Raw genomic sequence first — 23611 nt, 5'->3', positions numbered from 1 at the left:
CAGCCCTCAGCACACTGTGGTAGCAAAAGCCCACCTGGGCCACCCCAGCAAAACTAGTACCTAACTCATGGTTTTGACAGTTAATGAGGCAGAGCTTTCAGCATAGTGTTTAGTGCAAAGTACTTAATATTTTAATACCATTACTACATCCTTAATTAATTATAAATTAATACGTTAATACCATTATTATTCTCAGTGAAGTAAAACATTCAACATTGGAAATAAAACATTGTTTCAGGAGGATCTTCTTTTCCAGATATGGTTAGATAACATGCTAACATAACCCAATGTATTTTCTCTTGGGTCAAACATAAACCTAAACTTTTTCTTCTAAATTTGAGAAAATTATAACAACAAATCTCTGCTGCTGCTTCGTTTTCCAGAAAAGTAAATGAATATTTTCCTAACTCCTCTCCTCCAATCAAAAATACAAAGCAAAACCCCTACAAATATTATAACAGTGATTTTGCTGGTATTACTTGAAAACGTCCATGCAATATAATATACTCATTCTGCTGTTAGTCACGTTTCAGTATTAGAAGACTAAAATTCTTGCAGGAATAGCCAGCAGAGGTTCTACTTAACATTTTGTGTCACTGTGCTGTTGTTACTTAACTAGCAATTTTTAGTTCTAAATATATATTATCTTCCTAAAACAAATTGAGGCAACAAGGTGTGCCAGAAACTGACCCTTGCTGCCACTTGGTCAGAGGTCCCCGTCTTGGATTGCAGGTGCTGTTTGGCACAGCTGATGGGCAGGTGATTGTCATGGATTGCCACGGCAGGATGCTGGCCCACGTCCTCCTGCACGAGTCAGACGGCGTCCTCGGCATGTCCTGGAACTACCCAATCTTCCTGGTGGAGGACAGCAGCGAGAGCGACACGGACTCAGATGACTACGCCCCTCCCCAAGGTACTCATTGGCCCTACTTTCCTTGTCACTGACCAGAAGGACAAGGAAGGGCGCTGGAGGGGAGTAGACTGATGTAGAGGAAGGACGGTGAAGGACCACAACACATGTGGCACCCGGGCTTCCTGGGAAGAGTTCTCGAGCTGAAATGCAAGATAGGGCTGGCCTCATCTAGATGTGACTGTCTCCCTGCTGTTGTCCCTTTTCTCAGAATCACTGGTCGAATTGATTACACTTAATTCGCTTAGCTTTTCCTAGATATAAAGTGAGACACATGGCTCTTCCTGTGTCCCTGAGATATGGTGGGGCTTAGCTGCTTAGTGACAATAAAGAAAGCTAAAAATGAAAAATTCTGTGCTATTATTATAACTTAATATGTGATATATCCAAATCCCCAATGTTATTAAAGCCTGTGGCTTTAGGTGCATGAGAAAAGGATTTGTTCTGCCATAATGAAGGCCAGCACCTTGGGCAGATAACTCCACATTTCTGTCTATCCTCTTTATTTTGGGCAGAAGCTTTCCTCCTTCTCAGGTCAAAAAGACCTGCTGCCTCTGTGTATACACCACTTGGTGTTGAATACTCTTGGTGGGGATAACTTCAAATTCTAGCCACCTTAACCTCTAGCAGGTCTCCAGAATCAGTGTACAGCACTGCCTACTCTGTTGGCTCTTCACCAGCATCCCATCCTCTGTATCCATCTCTTCTAAAAAAAATTGACATACAATAATTGTACATATTCATGAGGTACATTGTGACAGTTTGATACACATAATATATAGTGATCAGATCATTTTAATTAACATATTCATCATCTCAAACATTTATCATTTCTTTGTGTTGGGAACATTCAATATCCTCGTTCTAGGTATTTGAAACTATATAATATGATAATATGTTATTGTTAACTATAGTCATCCTACAGTGGTATAGAACACTAGGATTTAGCCTTCCTACGTAGCTGTAACCACCTCGTTTTGGGGAGTGGGACTGGCTTCTTGATTAGAAGTGGTCACACTGCCACAGGCTTCTATCCTTAGCCTGGCAGAGCTGTGCTTACACTGCTGTGTGCCCTTCATAGTCAAAGGGTACAGTGGGTGGTTTCTAACCTTTCCTGCCACTGTGGGGTATGTCATCCTGTGAAGGGCTGTTCTGGGGGAAATTATAGAAATTTTCTCCCCCGTCAGTGTCTGCCTCCATTGGAACCTGCAGTATTCTCATGTTGTCTTCTCTTTCCTGCCACAGCACGTTATGCTCCCCAGCAGCAGACACGTGTGTGTACACACACACTCATTCATTCATTCATTTTAGGAGAAGGCATTCACATGTGAAAAACAGTTGTGATTAATGGTAGTGTTTTAGGACCAGTGGCTTGGGGGCTGTTTATGGGTGTTCCTAACACTCATAAAGCAGTTTAGGAGTTAACCATCCCCTTTCCTAATAGGATATCAGCCTTGAGAGAAGTGTTCGTCATATTTCTACAGCCTCATAATAGTAAAGTCAGTGTCTTCATCACATGGACTCAGGATACTCTTAGAACTCCTCTTTAGTGGGTCAAATCCAGATTTACTTACCTCCGTTTTATTATTGAAAAAAAAAAAAAAAACAAGGGGCCAGGCACAGTGGCTCACACCTGTAATCCCAGCACTTTGGGAGGCCAAGGCGGGTGGATCATGAGGTCAGGAGATCAAGACCATCCTGGCTAACACACTGAACCTCTGTCTCTACTAAAAATACAATACAAAACAAAACAAAACAAAAATTAGCCGGGTGTGGTGGTGGGCGCCTGTAATCCCAGCTACTCAGGAGGCTGAGGCAGGAGAATGGCATGAACCCAGGAGGCAGACCCTGCAGTGAGAGCCAAGATCGCACCACTGCACTCCAGCCTGGGCAACAGAGTGAGACTCTGTCTCAAAAAAGAAAAAAAGAAAAAAACACAAGATCCAGAGACCAAGTTTATAAAGCAAGTCCAGAGTAAGTCCAAGAACAGAATTCAGTCCCTGGTTGCTCCTCCAGGCAGTTGCCCTTCTCAGAAGCTCAGAAGCAGAGGGGCAGTTTAGAGGATGACAGGTGACAGGTGTTCGCCTTTCACATGCAGCAAGCTGCTTCGTAGTGGCCTAGGGAATTTGAGGGCAGAGGTCGGTATAGTGCAGTGTCATGATGTAAAGCAAAGCAATAGCTGGGCTTCCTCTGCAGACAGATGGCAGGCCGGCCTGCCTCGATGGCTGCTAAGATGAGCCCAGTGTGGGGTGAAGCCTACAGGAACCTTCTGAAAACCTTGATCTATCTAGGCATCTAGGAAGGGCTTACTTTTGCTTTTTCAAACACCCTGTGAAAGACCAAGTCCATGGTCCATCATGGCCCCTTCTGTAATGTCTGCGTGAGGCTCCAGCGCAGGGTTTTCCTTACGCCGGCTGTGCTCCGCAGGTGCAGCAAGCCTCTATGAGCCACATTTTAGCCCAGCCTTCTCTCCAAATATGGGCGGGCCACTGTGGCTGCTTATTTTCTGTAGCATTCAACGGAAGAGGAGTTAGTCTTGAAAAGCAACTTTTTTCTCTTTTAGACCATAATTAAGAAAATGTTTTTATCCCTCCTCCTGCCATCCCTGGACGTTGTATGACATTAAAATAATTTATGTCTATATAATATCATTAGAACCATGTAACACATTAACATCAAGGTAATAAACTTTCACACATATTCTCACCACTCACCAATTGCCCCTAGGGCTGTGTCTCTAGTGTCCTGCTTCTTACTCACGAATTCTCTGTTAGTGCCCACTGATGGCCCTTGTGTAGTTCCTAAATGATGTTGAATGCTTCATTTAGGTAGCATCCAAATCCAGAGCAGGATCTGCATTGTCAGGCAATTTGTAAGGCACCATGCAAGATTGCAGCTTTGGGAACCTGGATTTGGGTGGTGTGCTTCCCTCCTTTTCACCTGGCACTTGTGTTCCTGCAGATGGTCCAGCAGCGTATCCCATCCCAGTGCAGAACATCAAGCCTCTGCTCACCGTCAGCTTCACCTCAGGAGACATCAGCTTAATGAACAACTACGATGACTTGTCTCCCACGGTCATCCGCTCAGGGCTGAAAGGTACAGAATGCTGCACACACCCCAAGCCTGCAGACCAGGCCTGCGTGTGTTTGCTTCAAGGCCGGTCTTGTACACCCTGTGCTTACTGATTCCTGTCCTCTGTGGTGACCCTTTCTGGGCTTCATGGAGTCTGTTAACTAAAGCGGCTCCCTCTTCGCTCCTTTGCTTATCTGACAAGTCCATACCTAGTCTTATCTCAAAGGGAGATTCCTGACATTCAGTCTTCGTCTTAACCTGCTCTTTTCCTCACTATGACAAGAATGATCCTCTCTCAGGTGTACAAGTGTGTTTGTATCTGACTTACACGTGTCTACACAATAAACGGACTGCAGCACCTGCCATCCCTGAGGGAGCAGATGGTGCACAAACCATCATTTACACAGAAGCCCCTGTGATTTTAAGAACCTGGCAGGCTTATTAAGGAGCTGATCATTGTGTGATAAAGTTACCTTGAAAGACTTGTGGAGGTTCTGCAATTACTAGACTGAGACATTGATGTGAAGGGCAGCAGTCAAGTGCTGATACCTTCCTGATAGATATTATGAGTGTTGTTATCTCAAAAGAAAATCAGTGGGCATAGGCATTTGGAGTGTTGTAAATTTTGCAATTCGAGGCTACTGCTGATGTTGTTGACTCCATTGATGTGAGTTCTATGGAAAAACAATCTGTCTCTTCAGGGTTGAATGGTACAATGTAAAAAGGTTTTAAAATTCAATACCTGGCTGCCTCTGACCCTTGATGTTTAAGGGACCTCCTGTAATCTGAATGAGGATATAGGAGACAAGGCAGGAACTTTGGTATAACTCGCTACTGTCATTCAAAACTGGCCATCAGTCTAGGGAGTCATTACCGTGTGCTGCTGCTGCTGCTTGCCTGAATTATTCAGCAATTACAGGGATGTAAAGTCTAGGCAGGGCATGGTGGCTCACGCCTATAATCCCAGCACTTTGGGAGGCCGAGGTGGACGGATCACGAGGTCAGGAGTTCAAGACCAGCCTGGCCAACATCGTGAAACCCCGTCTCTACTAAAAATACACAAATTAGCTGGGCGTGGTGGCAGATGCCTGTAATCCCAGCTACTTGGGAGGCTGAGGCAGGAGAATTGCTTGAACCTGGGAGGCGGAGGTTGCAGTGATCTGAGATCAAGCCACTGCACTCCAGCCTGGGTGACAGAGCAAGACTCTGTCTCAGAAAAAAAAAAAAAAAATTAGCCAGGTGTGGTGGTGTGTGCCTATAGTCCCAGCTACTTGGGAGGCTGAGGCAGGAGAATCGCTTGAACCTGGGAGGCAGAGGTTGCAGTGAGCCGAGACTGCACCATTGCATTCTGGCCTGGGCGACAGAGCGAGACTCCGTCTCAAGAAAAATAAAAGGATCAAGTCTATATACGTAACTGTTGGTTGACAAGAATCATACCTACCTCTGCACCCCCTCAAGTAATTATTCTGTTTTTACACTATAGAATATTTTTGGAAGCATATTACGCACCCTCTTTGGGGCATCCCAATCTACTGTCTCAGGACTGTAATTATAAGGAATTACTTAGGTTGTAAACTCCTGAGGGACATGAATGATGCTGAAGTCCTTTTTATCACACATATGCCCCGGTAGGAGCTGAGTACCTATTTTTTGTGGTGACGATGAACTTAAATCCCTGTGCTTGTCTGTAAATTTTTTTCTGAATGTTCTGTCTTTCATGGAGCTAAAACACAGGGATGTAATTCCTAATGTATTTATAATCCATGCTTAGCCTTTTTCTTCGAAATTCTGTTTTTAAACCTTTAAACCAAATTTATTAATTTTTTGAGAACCTGCCTCTAGTTCTGGAATCCTGAACTTTGTTTCTCTACCAAATATCTGGTGAAGGCTGAACATAATGCAATTACCACTCAGTTCCTTTTTATTCTTTACAGGGGGAATTTTTCCAATTTTTTGCCACCCTGCTTATGGAAACTTTATTTTTACCCTTTGAATATGCCCAAGGTATTGGAGCAGCATATCTCTTTTTTTTTTTTTTTGAGATGGAGTTTTGCTCTTGTTGCCCAGGCTGGAGTGCAATGGCACGATCTTGGCTCACTACGACTTCTGCCTCCCAGGTTCGAGTGATTCTTCTGTCTCAGCCTCCCGAGTAGCTGGGATTACAGGCACATGCCACCATGCCTGGCTAATTTTTGTATTTTTAGTAGAGACGGGGTTTCATCGTATTGGTCAGGCTGGTCTGGAACTCCTGACCTCAGGTGATCCACCCGCCTCGGCCTCCCAAAGTGCTGGGATTACAGGCATGAGCCACCACACCTGGCCTGGAGCAGCATTTCTAACGTGTTGCAACTATATGTGTAATATAGGTAGAAGCACACGTTAGGTAACGGGGAGGTGTGACCCAAAGTAGCCCTCCCAAATGTGAAAATTTTTTGAGTTTTCTTCTAAAAATACAGGCAAATTTAGCATTTTAATTATTACCTAACTAGATATCTAAATCTAACCTAAAAATGTTTTCAGTTATTTACAGGATGCTTTCAGTGGGGTGCGGTGGCTCACGCCTGTAATCCCAGCATTTTGGGAGGCTGAGGCAGGTGGATTACCTGAGGTCAAGAGTTCAAGACCAGCCTGGCCAACATGGCAAAACCTCATCTCTACTGAAAATACAAAAATTAGCCAGGTGTGGTGGTGCATGCCTGTAATCCTAGCTACTTGGGAGGCTGAGGCAGGAGAATCACTTGAACCCGGGAGGCAGAGGTTGCAGTGTACCGAGATGGCCCCATTGCACTCCAGCCTGGGCAACAGAGCAAAACTCCGTCTCAAAAAAAAATTATTTGCAGGATGCTTTTGTTCTGTGTCTTCCTAGTTTCAGAAAGTTAGGTTAAATCGAAATGAGCTGGTGCCATCTAGTAAGTGCTGTAAGGACAGAGGAAAAGCTTCCCTTCTGTCCTCTCTGAAGGTTCCCTGAAATGACTGACAGTAGACAGATTAATAGGAGAAAAGGCATAGAAATGTATTAATGTGAATAAGCATAGGACCCACATAAAATAAGAGACTCCAAGAAAGGCCACATGGTTGGAAGTTTTTATACCCTTTTCATGGGAAGGAGGGAAGTGGGGAGGTGGGTAGGCAATCATGATTTAGTAGTAAGTGATTTCTAGGAGAAATGAAGGGACCCAGGAGGTAGACGTTATCTTGTTAATAATTCTTGGGAACTGAGTGGGACTTGTAAGTTATGGAAAGGTGAAGGGTAGAACTCTGCCTGTGACCAAAGGTTTTGACAACTTTTATTCTCTTCTCTGGTGGTTAAGTCTTTCCTGGTTATTTGGGGAAAGCAGGAGAAGATCAGAAAGTCCTTGGCTCTGAAGCAGCTTCTAAGGCATGCTTGTGCAGCTTGCAGCCTGTGGGCCACAAGCAGCCTAGGACAGCTTTGAATGTGGCCAACACGAATTTGTAAACTTCCTGAAAACACTATGAGATTTTTTGTTTGTTTAAGCTCATCAGCTCCCGTTAGTGTTCGTGTATTTATGCATGGCCCAAGACAATTCTTCTTCCAGTGTGACCCAAAGAAGTCAAAAGATTGGACACCTCTGTTCTAAGGCCTTCCAGTTGCCTTTAATTCAAAATGCTCAGGCCGGGCGCGATGGCTCATGCCTGTAATCCCAGCACTTTGGGAGGCTGAGGTGGGTGTATCACATGGTCAGGAGTTCAAGACTAGCCTGGCCAACATGGTGAAACCCCGTCTCTACTAAAAAACACAAAAATTAGCTGGCCATGGTGGCTTGCGCCTGTAATCCCAGCTATTCAGGAGGCTGAGGTGGGAGAATTGCTTGAACCTGAGAGGCAGAGGTTACAGTGAGCTGAGATCATGCCACTGCACTCCAGCCTGGGTGACAGAGCAAGACTCCATCTCAAGAAAAAAAAAAAATGCTTAGTGTACCAAAGCACCATACTTGGGATCTCGTTCTCTGTGCCCTGATAGTGCTGTATGTAGGCAATTTACCTTTTCTCTCTTGGGATCAGAATGTTTTAAGGACTTAGCCTTTACGTGTGGTATGAATAGCAATCATTTTTGTTTTGTAACTTATTTTTTTATCCACTATCTTACGGGCTATGTTGGTAAATATTGGGAAGAGACAACCAGGGTACTGTTGGAGATGGCACATGGCAGTGTTTTTAGCCTAGGGTCATCTGTTCTGTTACAGACAGGTCAGTTACTTGTCTCATAGAGGAAATTAAAAAGGTCTCCAATCCACCTGGTTTTTCTCTGTTACTGTCTCAGAGGAATATCACTAAAGAACTTTTGCAGTGAAGGAAGGTGACTCACAATATTGTTTTAGTATATCACCAGCATTGGAATTTATGTCCTGTGCAAAAGAATCTAGAATTCCACATAGCTCTTGGTCCCTGCCCAGGCCTTTTCTGCATCATCCAGCACACTTCATTTTCACTGCAGATGTGTCTGTGGGCTCAAACGCCGGGGTCTGGGGAGGGTTAGGCTCTGGGTTTGCTTGGCAGTGGTTTGCTGAGGAAGTTCTGCCTTCCTCAGATTCTGTTCCTTCAAAACAGGGACTTCTGTTCATCATGCAATAAGCAGGGAATTATTCATTTTGCTTGGGGTTTTTACCCATTGTTATGACTTCTACTCTTTTCCTGAGTAGAAATAATTCAATTATGAGTTCAGGAATTTTCTGCCCAAGCCAGTTCATCCCTCAGTGGCAAAGCAGGCTCCCAGAGGCACTCATTTCATCCCACACTTGCCTTGAAATTAAAAGCTCCAACCCCTGGACTTTGTTTGTTTTTTTGTTTTGCAGAATTTTCTCTTTTTATCATTTCATTGAGCACGCTGAGAAAATGAGGAGGGAATTTTTGAGGCAGGTAGTTTCAGTCATTGATGCCATCTGCTCCTGCGGGCAGACCTGATAAGATTTGCCCACATCATCCTCATTGAGTACATGCCCCTTTTTTTCGGGCCTTGCAATGAAACATACTTCTTAAAGGGGGGAAAAAAATGTACCTGTTATTTTATCATCACACACTTTGCTAATTAATTAGTTTCTCTTTCCTCCACCCCCCACTGCTGCATATGCACGTGTGTATGCAAATACACAACATGCGTGTCTAATGACTAATAAAGAGGTGAATCATACACATGGTAATCTGAGGGAAAAAGGACTGGATAACTGCAGACTCCAAACAGTAGCTGCAATATATATGGTGCTTGATAAGCACATCTTTCTTTTTCTGTTAAAATGTAGCTGCCTCTTTCTGACCCAGTAATACCACACAAGGGCTTCTTGTTAAGACAAAAGAACTACATTTTCACTGACTTCATATAACCTTCCAGACTTTTACCAAAAAAGATCCATAAGATTTTCTGGCTAAAGAATAGTGTACGTGTGCTGAATTTCTTTGTGTAAAATCTGTTAGAGACCAAAAACCCACACCCCCCAAAATCGTTGAGAAACATAGATGCTTCCGGAGTACGGGCCTCTTGTGTGCTCCGGAACTCCCCGTTGCCTGCGAGGGTGAGATTAGAGACTCTGGGCCACGAGCTTTAGGAAAAGGGACAAGAGGCCTGCTGAGTAGAGCATTAGTTTGTTCCTTTTAGGTTGTATTCTGAAACAAATTTAAAAATGAGAGATTCAAGCAAAATTACTATGGAAGTCTTGGGCAAAGATACTGGGGATTGTTTTTTAAATAAGACAGACATCGTTTACAAAAAGTTTCTGAAACAAAAAAGTTCTGTCCTGACTATATCTAGGCTTCTGTATCCTCCTCTTCTTTATCATAGTGACATGTAGAAATTGAATGAGTATTTTCCTTTACTTTGATTTTCCCACTAATTTCTGAAAATTTTAAATTCCTACCCTAGGAATTCAACTCCTGCAGAAAACTCGCATACTCCTGGCTGACACTGAACAATTCAGGGTTATTCTTTCTTAGTCCCACTGCTGAGTTCTTCCTGCTAGTACTTTATGAGATAGCCAGAATCCCTGGTCACGGCTGTGCCTGTCATGTGGTTCAGGACTGCTTTATGCTAAATCATCAGAGGTGTTCACATATGTTGCTATATCACTTGATGCATGTAGCTCCATAATCGTTGGAACAAGAAATGGCATTATTTGTATAGAATTTAATCTTTTTTGAAAGAGTCATTCACCTCTGCAGATGACAGTAATCTCATTATAACTTTGCATCTGCATTAAAAGAAGTCCTGGCCGGGCGCAGTGGCTCACGCCTGTAATCCCAGCACTTTGGGAGGCCGAGGAGGGTGGATCACCTGAGGTTGGGAAGTTGAAACCAGCCTGACCAACATGGAGAAACCCCATCTCTACTGAAATACAAAATTAGCTGGGCATGGTGGCGCATGCCTGTAATCCCAGCTACTCGGGAGGCTGAGGCAGGAGAATCGCTTGAACCTGGGAGGCAGAGATTGCAGTGAGCTGAGATCGCGCCATCGCACTCCAGCCTGGGCAACAAGAGTGAAACTCTGTCTCAAAAAAAAAAAAGGAAGTCCCTGAGAGTTAACTTGTAAACATTTGGATTCATTCTTGCCTCAGATAGAGCCCATCTCGTAGACAGATGGGGAGTGCCCCAAGTTGCTTGCTGAGTCCCTGAGCAGTCTCCGAAAGCATCATCGTCTAGGTCAACTCTGCAGGGGCAACAACCCACTTTTCTGTTGGGGAAAGCCACCTTGCAATACAATTCAAAAAAATCTTATTTTAAAAATAAATACAAGAATGGTGCGGTTCAGATGAGGAGCTCTGGAAATTTCATGTCATCACCTTTATTTCTACAATATTGCAATGATGCTTCTGTCCTAAGAAGCTTGAGACATCGTCGTCTTTGTTGCTACTTTGACTGTTTATGTTAGTGCTTTGCCTTTTGGTTGCCTTGTGTGCCCAAAGCTGCTCTCCAGAGAATGTCATCTCAGTTTCCTGATCACAAGCAGGGTTTTCCCTGAGATGGACCTAGGCATTGAATGCCCAGAGCGCATTTAGTATGTGCACGAATCCTCTAGCTTCCCCCCCACCCCCGCCCCGTAAAAGAATCTGATTCACCAGGATGTTTTTGATTCTTTTATGTAATTTTTCATTTCCTGGTTGTGACAGATTTTTTTCCATTTTCTATTCATCTGTAACTGCTTTGGCTCAGCCCTTTGTCTCCCTACTTTCTGCTCTGCAGCTAACTTCATGAGAAAGTCCTGGGTTCCCTGGGTCTGGAAACCTGTCTTGTCCCAGGAGACACACTCCAGTTTTCAACAGAGGTGAAAGAGCCTCAGCCACCTCAGAATGTTATGGTAGCAGCATCAAAATCATGACCATGCATGAATAAGGGGTATTGTAATGTGTGTGCTGATAGAGCCTGGGGACCACTGAATTCTAGCCCCACCTCTGAAATATGTGCTCATCAGGGCAGAGCATTTTCTTTAAGTTCCACCCAGCTTCTCTGCAAAGTGGGCCACTTTGGTTCTAGATTTCAGAGATCTCTGTATAAACCAGATTACGATTTTAGGGTCTTAGGGAGAAAAAAAAATGTCATAAATCTTATTAATACTAATAGCTTTTGTTTTACCAGCAAGAAATAAGTAAATTGCTCACATTGGGATAAGATAAACCTTTTAATAGCTATTTCTTATAGTCACTGAGTAGTTTGTAAGTGGGCATTGAATTTCCAGTGTGGAAATTACGCTGAAAAAACTGTCTCCCAGCAGGGGTATTTTCTTTTCTAAGCCCCACAACATTATCAAATGGCGAATAAGAGTCAGCGTTCTCATATGCTTGTGTGTCCTTTGTGTGAACCTTATATGCCCAGTAGTGCCCAGAAATCAAAGGAATATAAACTAAAGCTTTGTTTTCGATGTGTTTTTTACTTTTGGCATTTATAAACTCTCTGAGTCATCCCTGGGAATGGAGGACACGGCAGTGGGACCAGCACTTATATGAATATACAGTCATAGGTTTTATTGTCTTGCTTTCTCTTTAAAGAAAAAGGAAGTTCTACAAGTCTCATTAAGGAAATACTGGAATTGGAGATACATATTTAATATGCCAACTTTATTATATCATGATTTCTACCTAATTTGATTGTGTTTCAGGAAACTACAATTTCCATTCATGTGACAAACACCTGTTTTTAATAGAATCCATCTTCTTCAGAGAAATGGGTGGTTGTATTCATGAGCTAAAACATGAATATATGGGCTGGGCACTGTGGCTCACGCCTGTAATCCCAGCACTTTGAGAGGCCGAGGCGGGCAGATCACATGAGGTTGGGAGTTCGAGACCAGCCTGACCAACATGGAGAAATCCCGTCTCTACTAAAAATACAAAATTAGCCGGATGTGGTGGCATACGCCTGTAGTCCCAGCTACTCGGGAGGCTGAGGCAGGAGAATCGCTTGGACCCAGGAAGCAGAGGTTGCAGTGAGCCGAGATCATGCCATTGCACTCCAGCCTGGGCAACAAGAACGAAACTCCATCTCAAAAAAAAAAAAAAAAGAAAGAAAAAACCATGAATATATTTTTTGTTACATTTGCTCAGTGTCTGTATTTGTTAAACTACTGAAGACAGTAGCCTTGCTGAGTGACAGTTTAAAGAGGGCTGCGTCCTTGTGCTGACCCTCTCTCCTCTGTTTCAGAGGTGGTAGCCCAGTGGTGCACACAGGGGGACTTGCTGGCAGTCGCTGGGATGGAACGGCAGACCCAGCTTGGTGAGCTTCCCAATGGCCCCCTTCTGAAGAGTGCCATGGTCAAGTTCTACAATGTTCGTGGGGAGCACATCTTCACACTGGACACTCTCGTGCAGGTAAGGATGTTCTCTGGAAACAAGTAAATTTTCACCTGTATCTGCTTTCAGGGAGTGGCATCACTATGTTGGTATTCCCCCAATTTCTGTTAAATACTAGTGAATGGGTTATTATAATTATTGTTGACAAATTTTATTTTCATCTTTTTTTACCTTAGTTAGGTTGTGGTGTTTAAACCAGGAGAAATAAGGGAGAAAGCAGTTTTTGCCTTTTAACCAGCATGCTTTATTCCATTTCCCAGTCAAATGAGCATATAGTGAAGAAGCAGAGTAAGCTGGTGTTTATTATCAGTCTGAAGTAGAAATCGGAAACTTGCAGAAGTGGTTGCTGAATCTTCACTTATTCACTTTTAGGAAAGGAAGAGTAATTTTCTTCTCTACTCTTAGTGAGTTCTTAGCAGGACTTTCCGTTACAAAGGACAGATTAACAAGAGAAAAACAAACAGAAGTTTAATAACATGTACATCTCCTGCATACACGGGAGTTAACCCAAAGAAATGAGTAAGTCTTTAGAGCAGCTCAAAAAATTGTCTTAGACTACAGGCTCAAATGCTTCACAGAAACAGAAAGAAGGGTGATGTTCGTTCTGCAGATTTAAGCCAATGCCTTCTCTTTTTTTTTAAGTTTCCAGAAATCCAGTCATCCTTCTCTTCCTGGTGCCGAGAGAGACCGTTACATGTGTAGATTTTCTTTTTTTTTTTTTTTTTTTTTTTTTTTGAGACGGAGTCTCACCAGGCTGAAGAGCAGTGGCGTGGAAATCTCGGCTCACTGCAAGCTCCGTCTCCCGAGTTCACACCATTCTCCTGCCTCAGCCTCCCCAGTAGCTGGGACTACAGGCGCCTGCCACCACACCTGGCTAATTTTTTGTATTTTTACTAGAGACAGGGTTTCGCTGTGTTAGCCAGGATGGTCTTGATCTCCTGACCTTGTGATCCGCCCGTCTTGACCTCCCAAAGTGCTGGGGTTACAGGCATGAGCCACCACACCTGGCCTGCCTTTCCCTTTTAAACTGTTCTTCACTTTGTAGCCACAGTCTTTGTAAAATCACAAGTCAGATCAGTAGCTTCTTACTGTCTTTAGGATAAAGTTAAAAAATTCATTATGCCTTAAAAAGATCACCATAATCTGGTCCTCCATCCTCTCTAGAATTAGCTCTTACCACAGCCAGATTTTCTTTATAGATGTAATTTATCTTACAAAAGGGTAACTCTGAGGAGTTTACCCTGTGTCCTTTTTTTTTTTTTTTTTTTTTTTTTTTTTTTTTAGATGGACTTTTGCTCTTGTTGTCCAGACTGGAGTGCAATAGCACCATCTCGGCTCACTGCAACCTCCTCCTCCCGGGTTCAAGCAATTCTCCTGCCTCAGCCTCCTGAATAGCTGGGATTACAGGCACCCGCCACCACGCCCGGCTAATTTTTGTATTTTTTTTAGTAGAGACGGGTTTTTGCCATGTTGGCCAGGCTGGTATTGAACTCCTACCTCAGGTGATCCACCTGCCTCAGCATTCCAAAGTGCTGGGATTACAGGTATAAGCCACCACTCCTGGCCTACCCTGTGTCTTTACCCTATGTGTATCTCAAAATAACCAGCTCGAAATTATCCTTATGCCAAAGAGGCAGATTTGTGGTGGCTTATTCTGGTCTCCTACGGTCATATTTGGGAAGCACGTCCTGAAGCCTGCCACACTCTGATTTTGTGTTTGTTACGCCAGTGATGAACCTTTATATTTTAACTAAATTTTTTGTTAAGCAGTAATTTTAAAAGCTTAGAAGTCTTTAAGAAAGTATACACAGATGGGCCCCCTTTCTATTTGTTTTTATTTCCCAGAAATCTTTAGGCCACCTTATGTTTGGGTCAGTTATAGTGGAGGATTATTTCTCAGCAGCGCGTAATAGAGGCATGCCTGGGAGGGAGTTGACAGTGGAGGTGATAATAAACAAGAATCTGTGTCCTAACATTACTCAGCTCATCAGAGAGGCAGGGATAGCAGATATGGGGAAATCTGTAATTAGATGCAGGCATTAAATATTTAAATATGTTTTTTCTTTTAATTGTGGTAAAATACATATAAAATTTATCATCTTAACCATTTTTAAGTGTACTGTTTTATAGTGTCGAATATATTACATTATTTTACAACTAATTTCCAGCACCTTTTCATCTTGCAAAATGAAAACTCTTTACCTATTAAGCAACTACTCCCTGTTTCTCCCTCTTCCCAGTCCATGAGAAGCACCATTTTACTATCTTTTCTATGAGTTTGACTCTACAATCCTCATGTAAGTGGAATTATGCAACATGTTGACAAACCAAATTCTGTGCAGTATTTAAAGAGGTTTATTCTGAGCCAAATATGAGCAACCATGGCCTAGGACACAGTCACAAGAGGTTCTGAGAATATGTGCCTTAGGTAGTCAGGTCACGGCTTGGTTTTGTACGTTTCAGGGAGACAGAAGTTACAGACAAAGACATACATCAGTATTCGTAAGGCACATGTTGGTTAAACCTGTGGAAAGATAGGACATCTTGAAATGGGGCCACACACGTCACAGGTGGATTCAAAGATTTTTCTGATTGGCAGTTGGTTGAAAGAGTTAAGCTTTGCCTAAAGGGTTGAAGTCAGGAGAAACAAGTGCTTGAGTTAAGGTAAGGGGGTTGTGGAAGCCAACGTTCTTGTTCCCCGCCGCAACCTCCCTGCGCCCTGCCAGACGGAGGTCTTGCCCTGTCCCACAGGCTGGAGTGCAGTGGCGCCATCTCAGCTCACTGCAACCTCCGCCTCCCGGGTTTAAGCAGTTCTCCTGCTTTCACTGTGTTGGCCAGGCTGGTCTTGAACTCCTGACCTTGTGATCTGCCCTCCCAAAGTGCTGGAAATACAGGCAGGAGCCACTGCGTCCGTCCCCAAGGTTCTTGTTATGCAGATGAAACCACTTAAGTAGCAGGCTTCACCGTGAATAAATGGTAAATGTCTCCTTTCAGACCTTAAAAGGTATTAGACTCTTGGTTAAATGTCTCCTGGATCAAGAAAAGACCTAGGAAAGGAAGGACATTCTCTACAAAATGCAAATTTCCCCCAGGAGAGATGATTTTGCAGGGTTTTGCCATTTGCAGGTTTTGCTGTTTCAAAACATATCAACAAAATATATTTGGGGGTAAAATACTTTGATTTCCTTTAGGCCCGCCATCCGTTGTATGATGCTATGTCAGAATCAGGTTGGAATTTGGTATTTTATTGCTACAAAGAGTCTTAGTGTTATCAGTCTTACCTCTATTTTAATGTTAATGTTGGTCAGTTGTGCCTAAACCCCAAAGGGATGGGGGCAATATAAGGACCATGTCCAATCTTCCTTCCTGTCATAGCCTGAACTAGTAGTTTTCTTTTGAGACGGAGTCTCTCTCTGTCGCCCAAGCTGGAGTGCAGTGGCACGATCTCAGCTCACTGCAAGCTCCGCCTCCCAGGTTCACGCCATTCTCCTGCCTCAGCCTCCCAAGTAGCTGGGACTACAGACGCCCGCCACCATGCCCGGCTAGTTTTTTGTATTTTTTAGTAGAGACGGGGTTTCATCCTGTTAGCCAGGATGGTCTCGATCTCCTGACCTCGTGATCCGCCCACCTCGGCCTCCCAAAGTGCTGGGATTACGGGCTTGAGCCACCGCGCCCAGCCTGAACTAGTTTTCTAGACTCCTTTGGGATCCCCTTGGCCAAAAGAAGGCCCATTCTGTAGGTTGGGTGGCTTAGAATTTTATTTTTGGTTTACAAGTGTTTATCTTTTTCTGACTGGCTTATTTCACTTAGCATAATGTCCTTAAGGTTCATCCATGTTGTACCATGTGTCAGAATTTTCTTTCTTTTTAAGGCTGAATAATATTTTATTGTATGTATATACCACATTTTGTTTACCCATTGATGAACTTTTGGGTTCCTTCCGTCTTTCGGCTGTTGTGAATAATTCTTCTGTGAACATGGGTGTACACATATCTCTTTGAGACCCTGCTTTTCAAGTCTTCCGGATTTGTGCCCAGAAGTGGACTTGCTGGATCATATGGTAATTCTATTTTTAATTTTGTGAGGAACTGCCATACTGTTTTTTCATAGCAGCTTGTTAACAGAAAGACTAGTAAAATACTTTAAAGAGGTTTATTTTGAGCCAGTATGGGTGACCCTGGCCCAGCAAAACAGTCTCAAGAGGTCCTGAGAAAGTGCACCCGAAGCAGTTGAATTACAGTTTGGTTTTGTGCATTTCAGGGAGGCAAGAGTTACAGGCAAAGACATAAATCAACATGTGGAAGGTATCCGTTGGCTCAGCCTGAAAATGTGGAATATTTTGAAGCCAGGAGAAGTAGAGGAGTATACAAGTCAGGTAGATTCAGAGATTCTTTAATCTAGTTAGTTAAAGCAACAAAATTTGATCTAGAACTTGGGAGTCAGCAGAAAGGAATATTTTAAGTTAAAACATTCGGATGCTATGTCAGAGTCAGCCAAAATATGGCCCATTTAGTGAGATTGATGGCCTGTAGGCATGGCTTAAGGCTTGCCTTGCATGACCTTAGGTATTGTTTAGAATTTGTTATCTTATTTCCATCAAGAGTCTTTTGTCAGTCTTATGATCTCTATTTTAACTTTTACTCAGGTCAGTTGGACCTAAATTCCAGATGGGGGGAGTATAATGAGGTGTGTCCAACCTCCCTTTCTGTCATAGCTAGGAAATTTTAAAAGTTTTTCTGGGGTTTCCTTGGCCAAGAGAGGCTCCATTCAGTCGATAGGGGACTTAGGATTTTATTTTTGGCTTACAAGCTGCACCATTTTACATTTTCACTACATTACACAAGGATTCTAGTTTTTCCACATCCTTGCCAATATTGTCATTTTTCTGGGATTTTTTTTTTGGAGTAACCATCCTCTTGGATGTTAGGTGATATCTCATTGTGGTTTTGATTTGCATTTCCCTTAGGATTAATAATGTAGATTAGTGATGTTGTTGCATATCTTCTTTGGAGAAATGTCTGTTCAAGTCCTTTGCCCATTTTTCAATCAGGTTATTTGGGTTTTTGTTTTTAAGAAGTGGGATTAAACTATGTCTTTGGGCAGTATAGTATCTCCTTGAGCAAATAAGCCTATTTGTTCATTCATTTGTTCAAGCATCCAGCCAAGATATTTTGAGGAGCTACTGTGTGGCTGGCACTGAGCTGTGAGTACTGGTGTTTCCGAGCTGAACAAGGAAGACGTGATCCATACCTCCTAGGAGCTCACAGCTAGTGAAGGAAGACAGACAAGTGATGACACAGAAATGCTTTTGATTTTGAAGTTGAACGATTTACCTGGTGCTTTGATAACCTGGAGGAAAGGACTCTTACACCTGCCCTTTGTGCGTATTTTTCCACCTCTGCCTGATCTCTTTTCTCACTCTGTATTCCTCAGACTGTTTCAACCACTCTTACAGCTTTAATTCCAATCTCAGTGAAGGTCTGAAGCCTAAGGAAACAGGCCTGTATAGACCCACCTGCTTACTTCACAAACCCACTAGCCATCTCATAAGCATTGCACATGCAACATGCCCAAATCTCAGAACACTCCACCACGTAGACAATGCTCCTTTTTCAGGTCGTGGTCCAGCTGCTCAAGCCAGAAGTCACAGTCAGCCTGTCCACTGAATCCCAGTGAGTATTTTTACCTCCTAGATATCTTCGTGTCTACATCCTTTTGTCTTCATTGGCCACCACCTTAATCCAAGCCACCCTCATCTTAGCTGCAGTGTTTGAGCCATGCCTTTCCCTTTCTTTTTTTTTTTTTTTTTTTTTTTTTTTTCTGATGGAGTTTCACTCTTGTTGCCCAAGCTGGAGTGCAATGTTGCAATCAGCATTCACTGCAACCTCTGCCTCCCAGATTCAAGTGATTCTCCTGCCTCAGCCTCCCGAGTAACTGGTATTACAGGTGCATGCCACCACACCTGGCTAATTTTTTGTACTTTTTTTAAGTAGAGATGGGGTTTCACCATGTTGGCCAGGCTGGTCTTGAACTCCTGACCTCGTGATCCACTCGCCTCAGCCTCCCAAAATGCTGGGATTACAGGCATGAGCCACCACACCTGGCCTGCCTTTCCCTTTTAAACTGTTCTTCACTTTGCAGCCACAGTCTGTAAAATCACAAGTCAGATCAGTAGCTTCTTACTGTCCTTAGGACGAAGTTAAAAAAATTCATTGTGCCTTAAAAAGATCACCATAATCTGGTCCTCCATCCTCTCTAGAATTAGCTCTTAACCACTCCATCCTCCTCTGACCCTGCCAATCTGGACTTTTCTGTTTCTCAGTTTACCAGATGCCTCCTTTCTTCCAAGCTTTGCACCATGCCTGGAACAGATCTTGGCTCATGGCAGTCTCAGTAAATACTGGTTGAATCAATCAGTGAGCCTTAGCATTGTATCTTACTGCTCTGCCTTACTTGGTGAGTTATGTTGGGGCAGCACTCCTCTCCTCCAGGGGGCACCAGCTGCCGGGAGTCTGTCCCTTGCAGACTCCTGATCCAGCAACAGATGAATGAAGTACACTGACACACAGATAAATTCTGCTTTGCCAGTCCAGCTGCGTGTGTGGGAGCCGCTTACAGACTCCCTGCTGAGTCCTGTAAACAGTTGCCACTCGACCCTGATCAGCTAGTCGGACTCGCATTTATTCAGTAAGTTAATTAAAAAAAGCTTGAGTCAACACCATTAGAGGGTAATTGACATTGTGGACTTCCCAAGTAAAAAGCACTTAAGCAACTCCGTACATCAAAGGTTAGTCTTAAGATTATATGAGTAAACAAGCGAGCTAGGTAAACTACTCTGCCTTTCTTTATTACTATTTTAATTTGTTTAACTAAAGGTAAAGGGATCAGTTCGCCTTCAGCCAGATATTTTACCGAATTTACCCACCGAAGTTATGCAAACTTCTCAGCCTTCCAAGAAGATTTGTGTCTATTTCTATAACTATCTCTTTTTCCCACCAGCCTGATTGAACCCCAACATTATGTAAATTTCAAGGACCAGATAACTTAAGATTATTTGCCATTTACATTATCTCTTGGTTTCTTTAGCCACTGGCAATCATAACATAATTTCTTTTTAAAAAATTAATAGTAAATTACTTTTAGAAATAGAATACAGTTTGATTATAGCATAGATTATGTAAGGGGCAGCAACAGGAAGTAAGACTAGAAAAGTGTCTTAGGACCGAATGTGTCTTAGTGTGTTTGGGCTGCTATACGAAAATACCTTAGACTGAGTGATTTATAAATAATACAACTTTATTTCTCACAGTTCTGGAGGCTGGGAAGTCCAAAATCCAGGCACTGGTAGATTCTGTGTCTGGTCTGCTCCATAGATGGCACCTTGTGCCTGTGTCCTCACACGGTAGAAGGCATAAAAGCAAGGAGGAACCTCCCTTTAACCTGTTTTCTAAGGGCACTAATCCCATTGTGAGGACGGAGGCCTCATGACTTAATCACTCCCCAAAGGCCCCACCTAATACCACCACCATGGGAACTAGATTGCAGCAAGAATTTCGGAGGGACACACATTCAGACCATGCATAGCACTGGCCAAGATGTTAAACTTCATTTGGCCTTTTGTTTTGTATTTTTATTTTATGAGCAAGGGAGAGGTGAGACAGGGCTTTGGGGAGACTAATCTGACAGCAATGTCGTTATCTCAGTAAGAAGGAATCAGGACAAAAAACCAGAACAGTGAAAATAGAGTGGAAGAGAGACACAGAGTTCAGAGAGATTATAAGAGATTTGGCTTCTGGAGGACTGTGAGGAGGAGGTCAGTACCAGTGAAAGCGTACCTTTTTTTTTTTTTTTTTTTTTTTTTTTTTTTTTTTTTTTTGAGATAGTGTCTCACTCTGTCACTCAGGCTGGAGTGCAGTGGCGTGATCTTGGCTCACTGCAACCTCCACCTCCTGGGTTCAAGCAATTCTCCCACCTCTGTCTCCCAAGTAGCTGGGACTACAGGTGTGTGCCACCGCACTGGCTAATTTTTGTATTTTTTGGTAGAGACAGAGTCTCACCATGTTGGCCAGGCTGGTCTTGATTTTCTGACCTCAAGTGATCTGCCCACCTTGGTCTTCCAAAGTGCTGGAATTACAGGTCTGAGCCACCACACCTGGCCAAAAGCAGACCATTTTAGTTACTGTTGCAGCCATATCTCTAAGGGTGGAAGGCGTTTGGGGATGTGGGACTGGAACTGAGACAAGAGATTGGGTTGGAGATAGATATTTGGAGTCATCCACAAGGAGGCCATAGTTGGAGAAATGAAATGGATTTAATGTCAAAGGAATGAATAGAAAGAGGGGAAATGGGGAAAGGACCAAGCATAGAACTTTGGATAGTGGAGTGATAGCCTTCATTTAACAAGCAGCAGAAGGAAGGAGATGGAAGAGGAATGTCACAGAGAACCATTAAAGGAAATATGTCAAACAAAAGAACAACAGTTGAAAGTAGACATGAAAAATGGATTTGGAAGTTTTAAGGTCAAAAATGGTCTCGCTGGAATAGTGATGGAGGTCACATGGTAAAAGATTTTTTGTTCATTCAGTCGATCTTTATTGAGCCATCTATATGCCAAGCATTGTTCTATGTGCTGGAGATACAGCTGTGACAGCCAAGATGAAGAACTGGCGACTAAGCGGCTAGTGAAGAAGTTGAGGCAGCACATGTAAACTACTGTTTTGACAGGGTTTGAGGGGAAGGCAGAGAGAGGATGGTAACTTGAAATGGAGAGGCATGACTGTGTTCATATACAATTAATAAGTCTTTGGGGAATAAAGAAGACATAAGGAAGCAAGAAAAAGAATAGCAAGCTACAAGAGCCCACTGCAAGTTGGAAGATGTGGGTTTGATTGCAGTACGGAGGTTTAATCTAGAAGAGACAGAAAGGAAGGAGAGATTGTAGAAAGAGATGAAGGATTTTTAAGTAAAGGAGGGAGCCAAAGCACACACACACTACAGGACAATGCCAGTCTTCTCAGTAAACTAAAGGCAGGATGAAAAACACAGGGAAGATTCGGCAGGAGTGCCATGGAGTACCATCCACTTGCCATACCGGATAATAAATTTAAAGTGAGAGTCAGTGATGTCCATGCCTTCACTGTAATCCTAGAGTCAGTAGTACCGATTGCCTAAAATTAGGAACTGGCAAGGTGAGTGTAGTAGGAGGGCCAAGGAGTCGAAGGAATCTAGGAAACTGCTAGGGATACTGTGGAATTGGGCAGCCGTGGCATCAGTGGTTAGATACTTCATGACCTGAGGCTAGGAAGTGTAAAGTCATAAAAAGACATGTTCAAGAGGAGGTGATACAAACAAAATGGGAAATTGTGGTTGGATAGGGACTTTAAATTTCTATTTTGGAAGTGAAGTCATTCTGAGTTAACCCTGAAGTAGAACAGAGTTAAGGCCATATGTATGAGGCCAGGGCATTGATTAAACAAACTTAAGTATTAGAGTTCCTGTGGATTTGGGATTGAAGGAAGGAGAGATTACCTTGATTGTATTTGTGTCCCCACTGCCAGTTCATTGTCTAAAACATAGTAGGTATTAGTAAACCTTTCTTCGGTGGGTTTATGGATGGACTGGTGTCAACGTAGGCTTTCTTTCATCTTTCTGTCGATTGTTTGAACCTGTAAGTTATGTCACATTTATAATCAATCTGATGCTGGCTTTTTATAAGGCTTTTATGATTAGAATATTTGTGAATTCAAGTGCTGAAACACACTCAGCATTGTCCCCACTTCGTCTGACTTAGGGCCCCCTTCCTGCTGGCATTGTGTTCCCTCTACAGGGAATGTCCTTCCCGCCGTTTTAGCTCAGGAAGTGGATCTTCCTCAGTGCCAGCTCAGTCACGTTTTCTTTTAAAGCTGCCCAGTGGATTGAGGCTCCCCTTCTCTGTAAACCCTCGGGGTGCTTAACACCTGTGGCATGTATTACACTTTTCTGTCTACTTGTCTTATTTTCCTGAAGACGGAGGCTTCCTTTTTCTGACCAGTGCCTAGACTGTAGTAAAGGTTCTATGGCCTTAACCATTGCGGAAGTTCTCATCAGCCATCACGTGAAACTAACATGGATCCTGAATTTAAACTGTTTGAGCTCAGGAATAAGAGAAAAGGCCCTGACTGATCTTCCTTTGAAGAAAGATAGATATCCCTAGGGTACCTCAGCATTTCAGTAAGTTATTGATTCTTTTTTTCATTGAGGGTCCATTTCAACCATTGAAAAAATTGTCTCAATAATAGAAGGTTAAATAATGATGCCATTAAAAATCAAGTACAATATTAATTATATTTAGCACCAGTTTAACTCTTGTCTAATGATTCTAAAATCACATGTGATCTATGCTGTGCTATTCAAGGAGTCCAAAGGCAGGGACATTTTTATAGCAGGAAGGAAGTTAGGCGATTTATTGGACTGCTTATAAAAAGAACTAAATGCAATTTAGATTGGATAATGTATTTCCAAGTTAATTAGATTGTAGGTTATTGCGTACAAAGCCATTGCCTGGGACGAACTTGCAGCAGCAGCAGCAGCTTTAAAATTGATTTTCTTGATTTACTTGTAACAGCAATGCTTGTGGCTGGAGCTCTTCTAAGGAAATATGCTATGATTTATTTTCCTTTCTGTCCTACATGTTGTAATGTAAAATTCTGTAATTTATCTCGTTAGCTGTTATCTGTGACTCTATATATTCTTGCATATCTGAAAATGTAACAGGTGTTTAGAGTTAGCACTACTGACTGAAGTTTGTAGGCTTCAATAATTTAGGCCCAGGTTTTTGTTTTGTTTTATGGACTTCTGT

The 23611-nt window shown here is 42.8% G+C and overlaps 1 protein-coding gene across 3 annotated transcripts in view; it reads left to right on the top strand.

The window, feature by feature from the left end:
• TULP4 (TUB like protein 4) overlaps nt 1-23611 on the top strand; it is a 290010-nt gene that overhangs the window by 226466 nt on the left and 39933 nt on the right. For all 3 annotated transcript variants that reach the window (XM_050786689.1, XM_050786688.1, XM_050786691.1), the window contains 3 exons: nt 733-913; nt 3872-4006; nt 12626-12792. In XM_050786689.1, the coding sequence (XP_050642646.1) occupies nt 733-913; nt 3872-4006; nt 12626-12792 (483 nt within the window). The remainder of the gene's footprint in view (nt 1-732; nt 914-3871; nt 4007-12625; nt 12793-23611) is intronic.

This window comes from Macaca thibetana, chromosome 4, assembly GCF_024542745.1.
Source record: "Macaca thibetana thibetana isolate TM-01 chromosome 4, ASM2454274v1, whole genome shotgun sequence".
Taxonomy (NCBI): domain Eukaryota; kingdom Metazoa; phylum Chordata; class Mammalia; order Primates; family Cercopithecidae; genus Macaca; species Macaca thibetana.
This window is presented reverse-complemented; position numbering and strand designations above follow the sequence as displayed.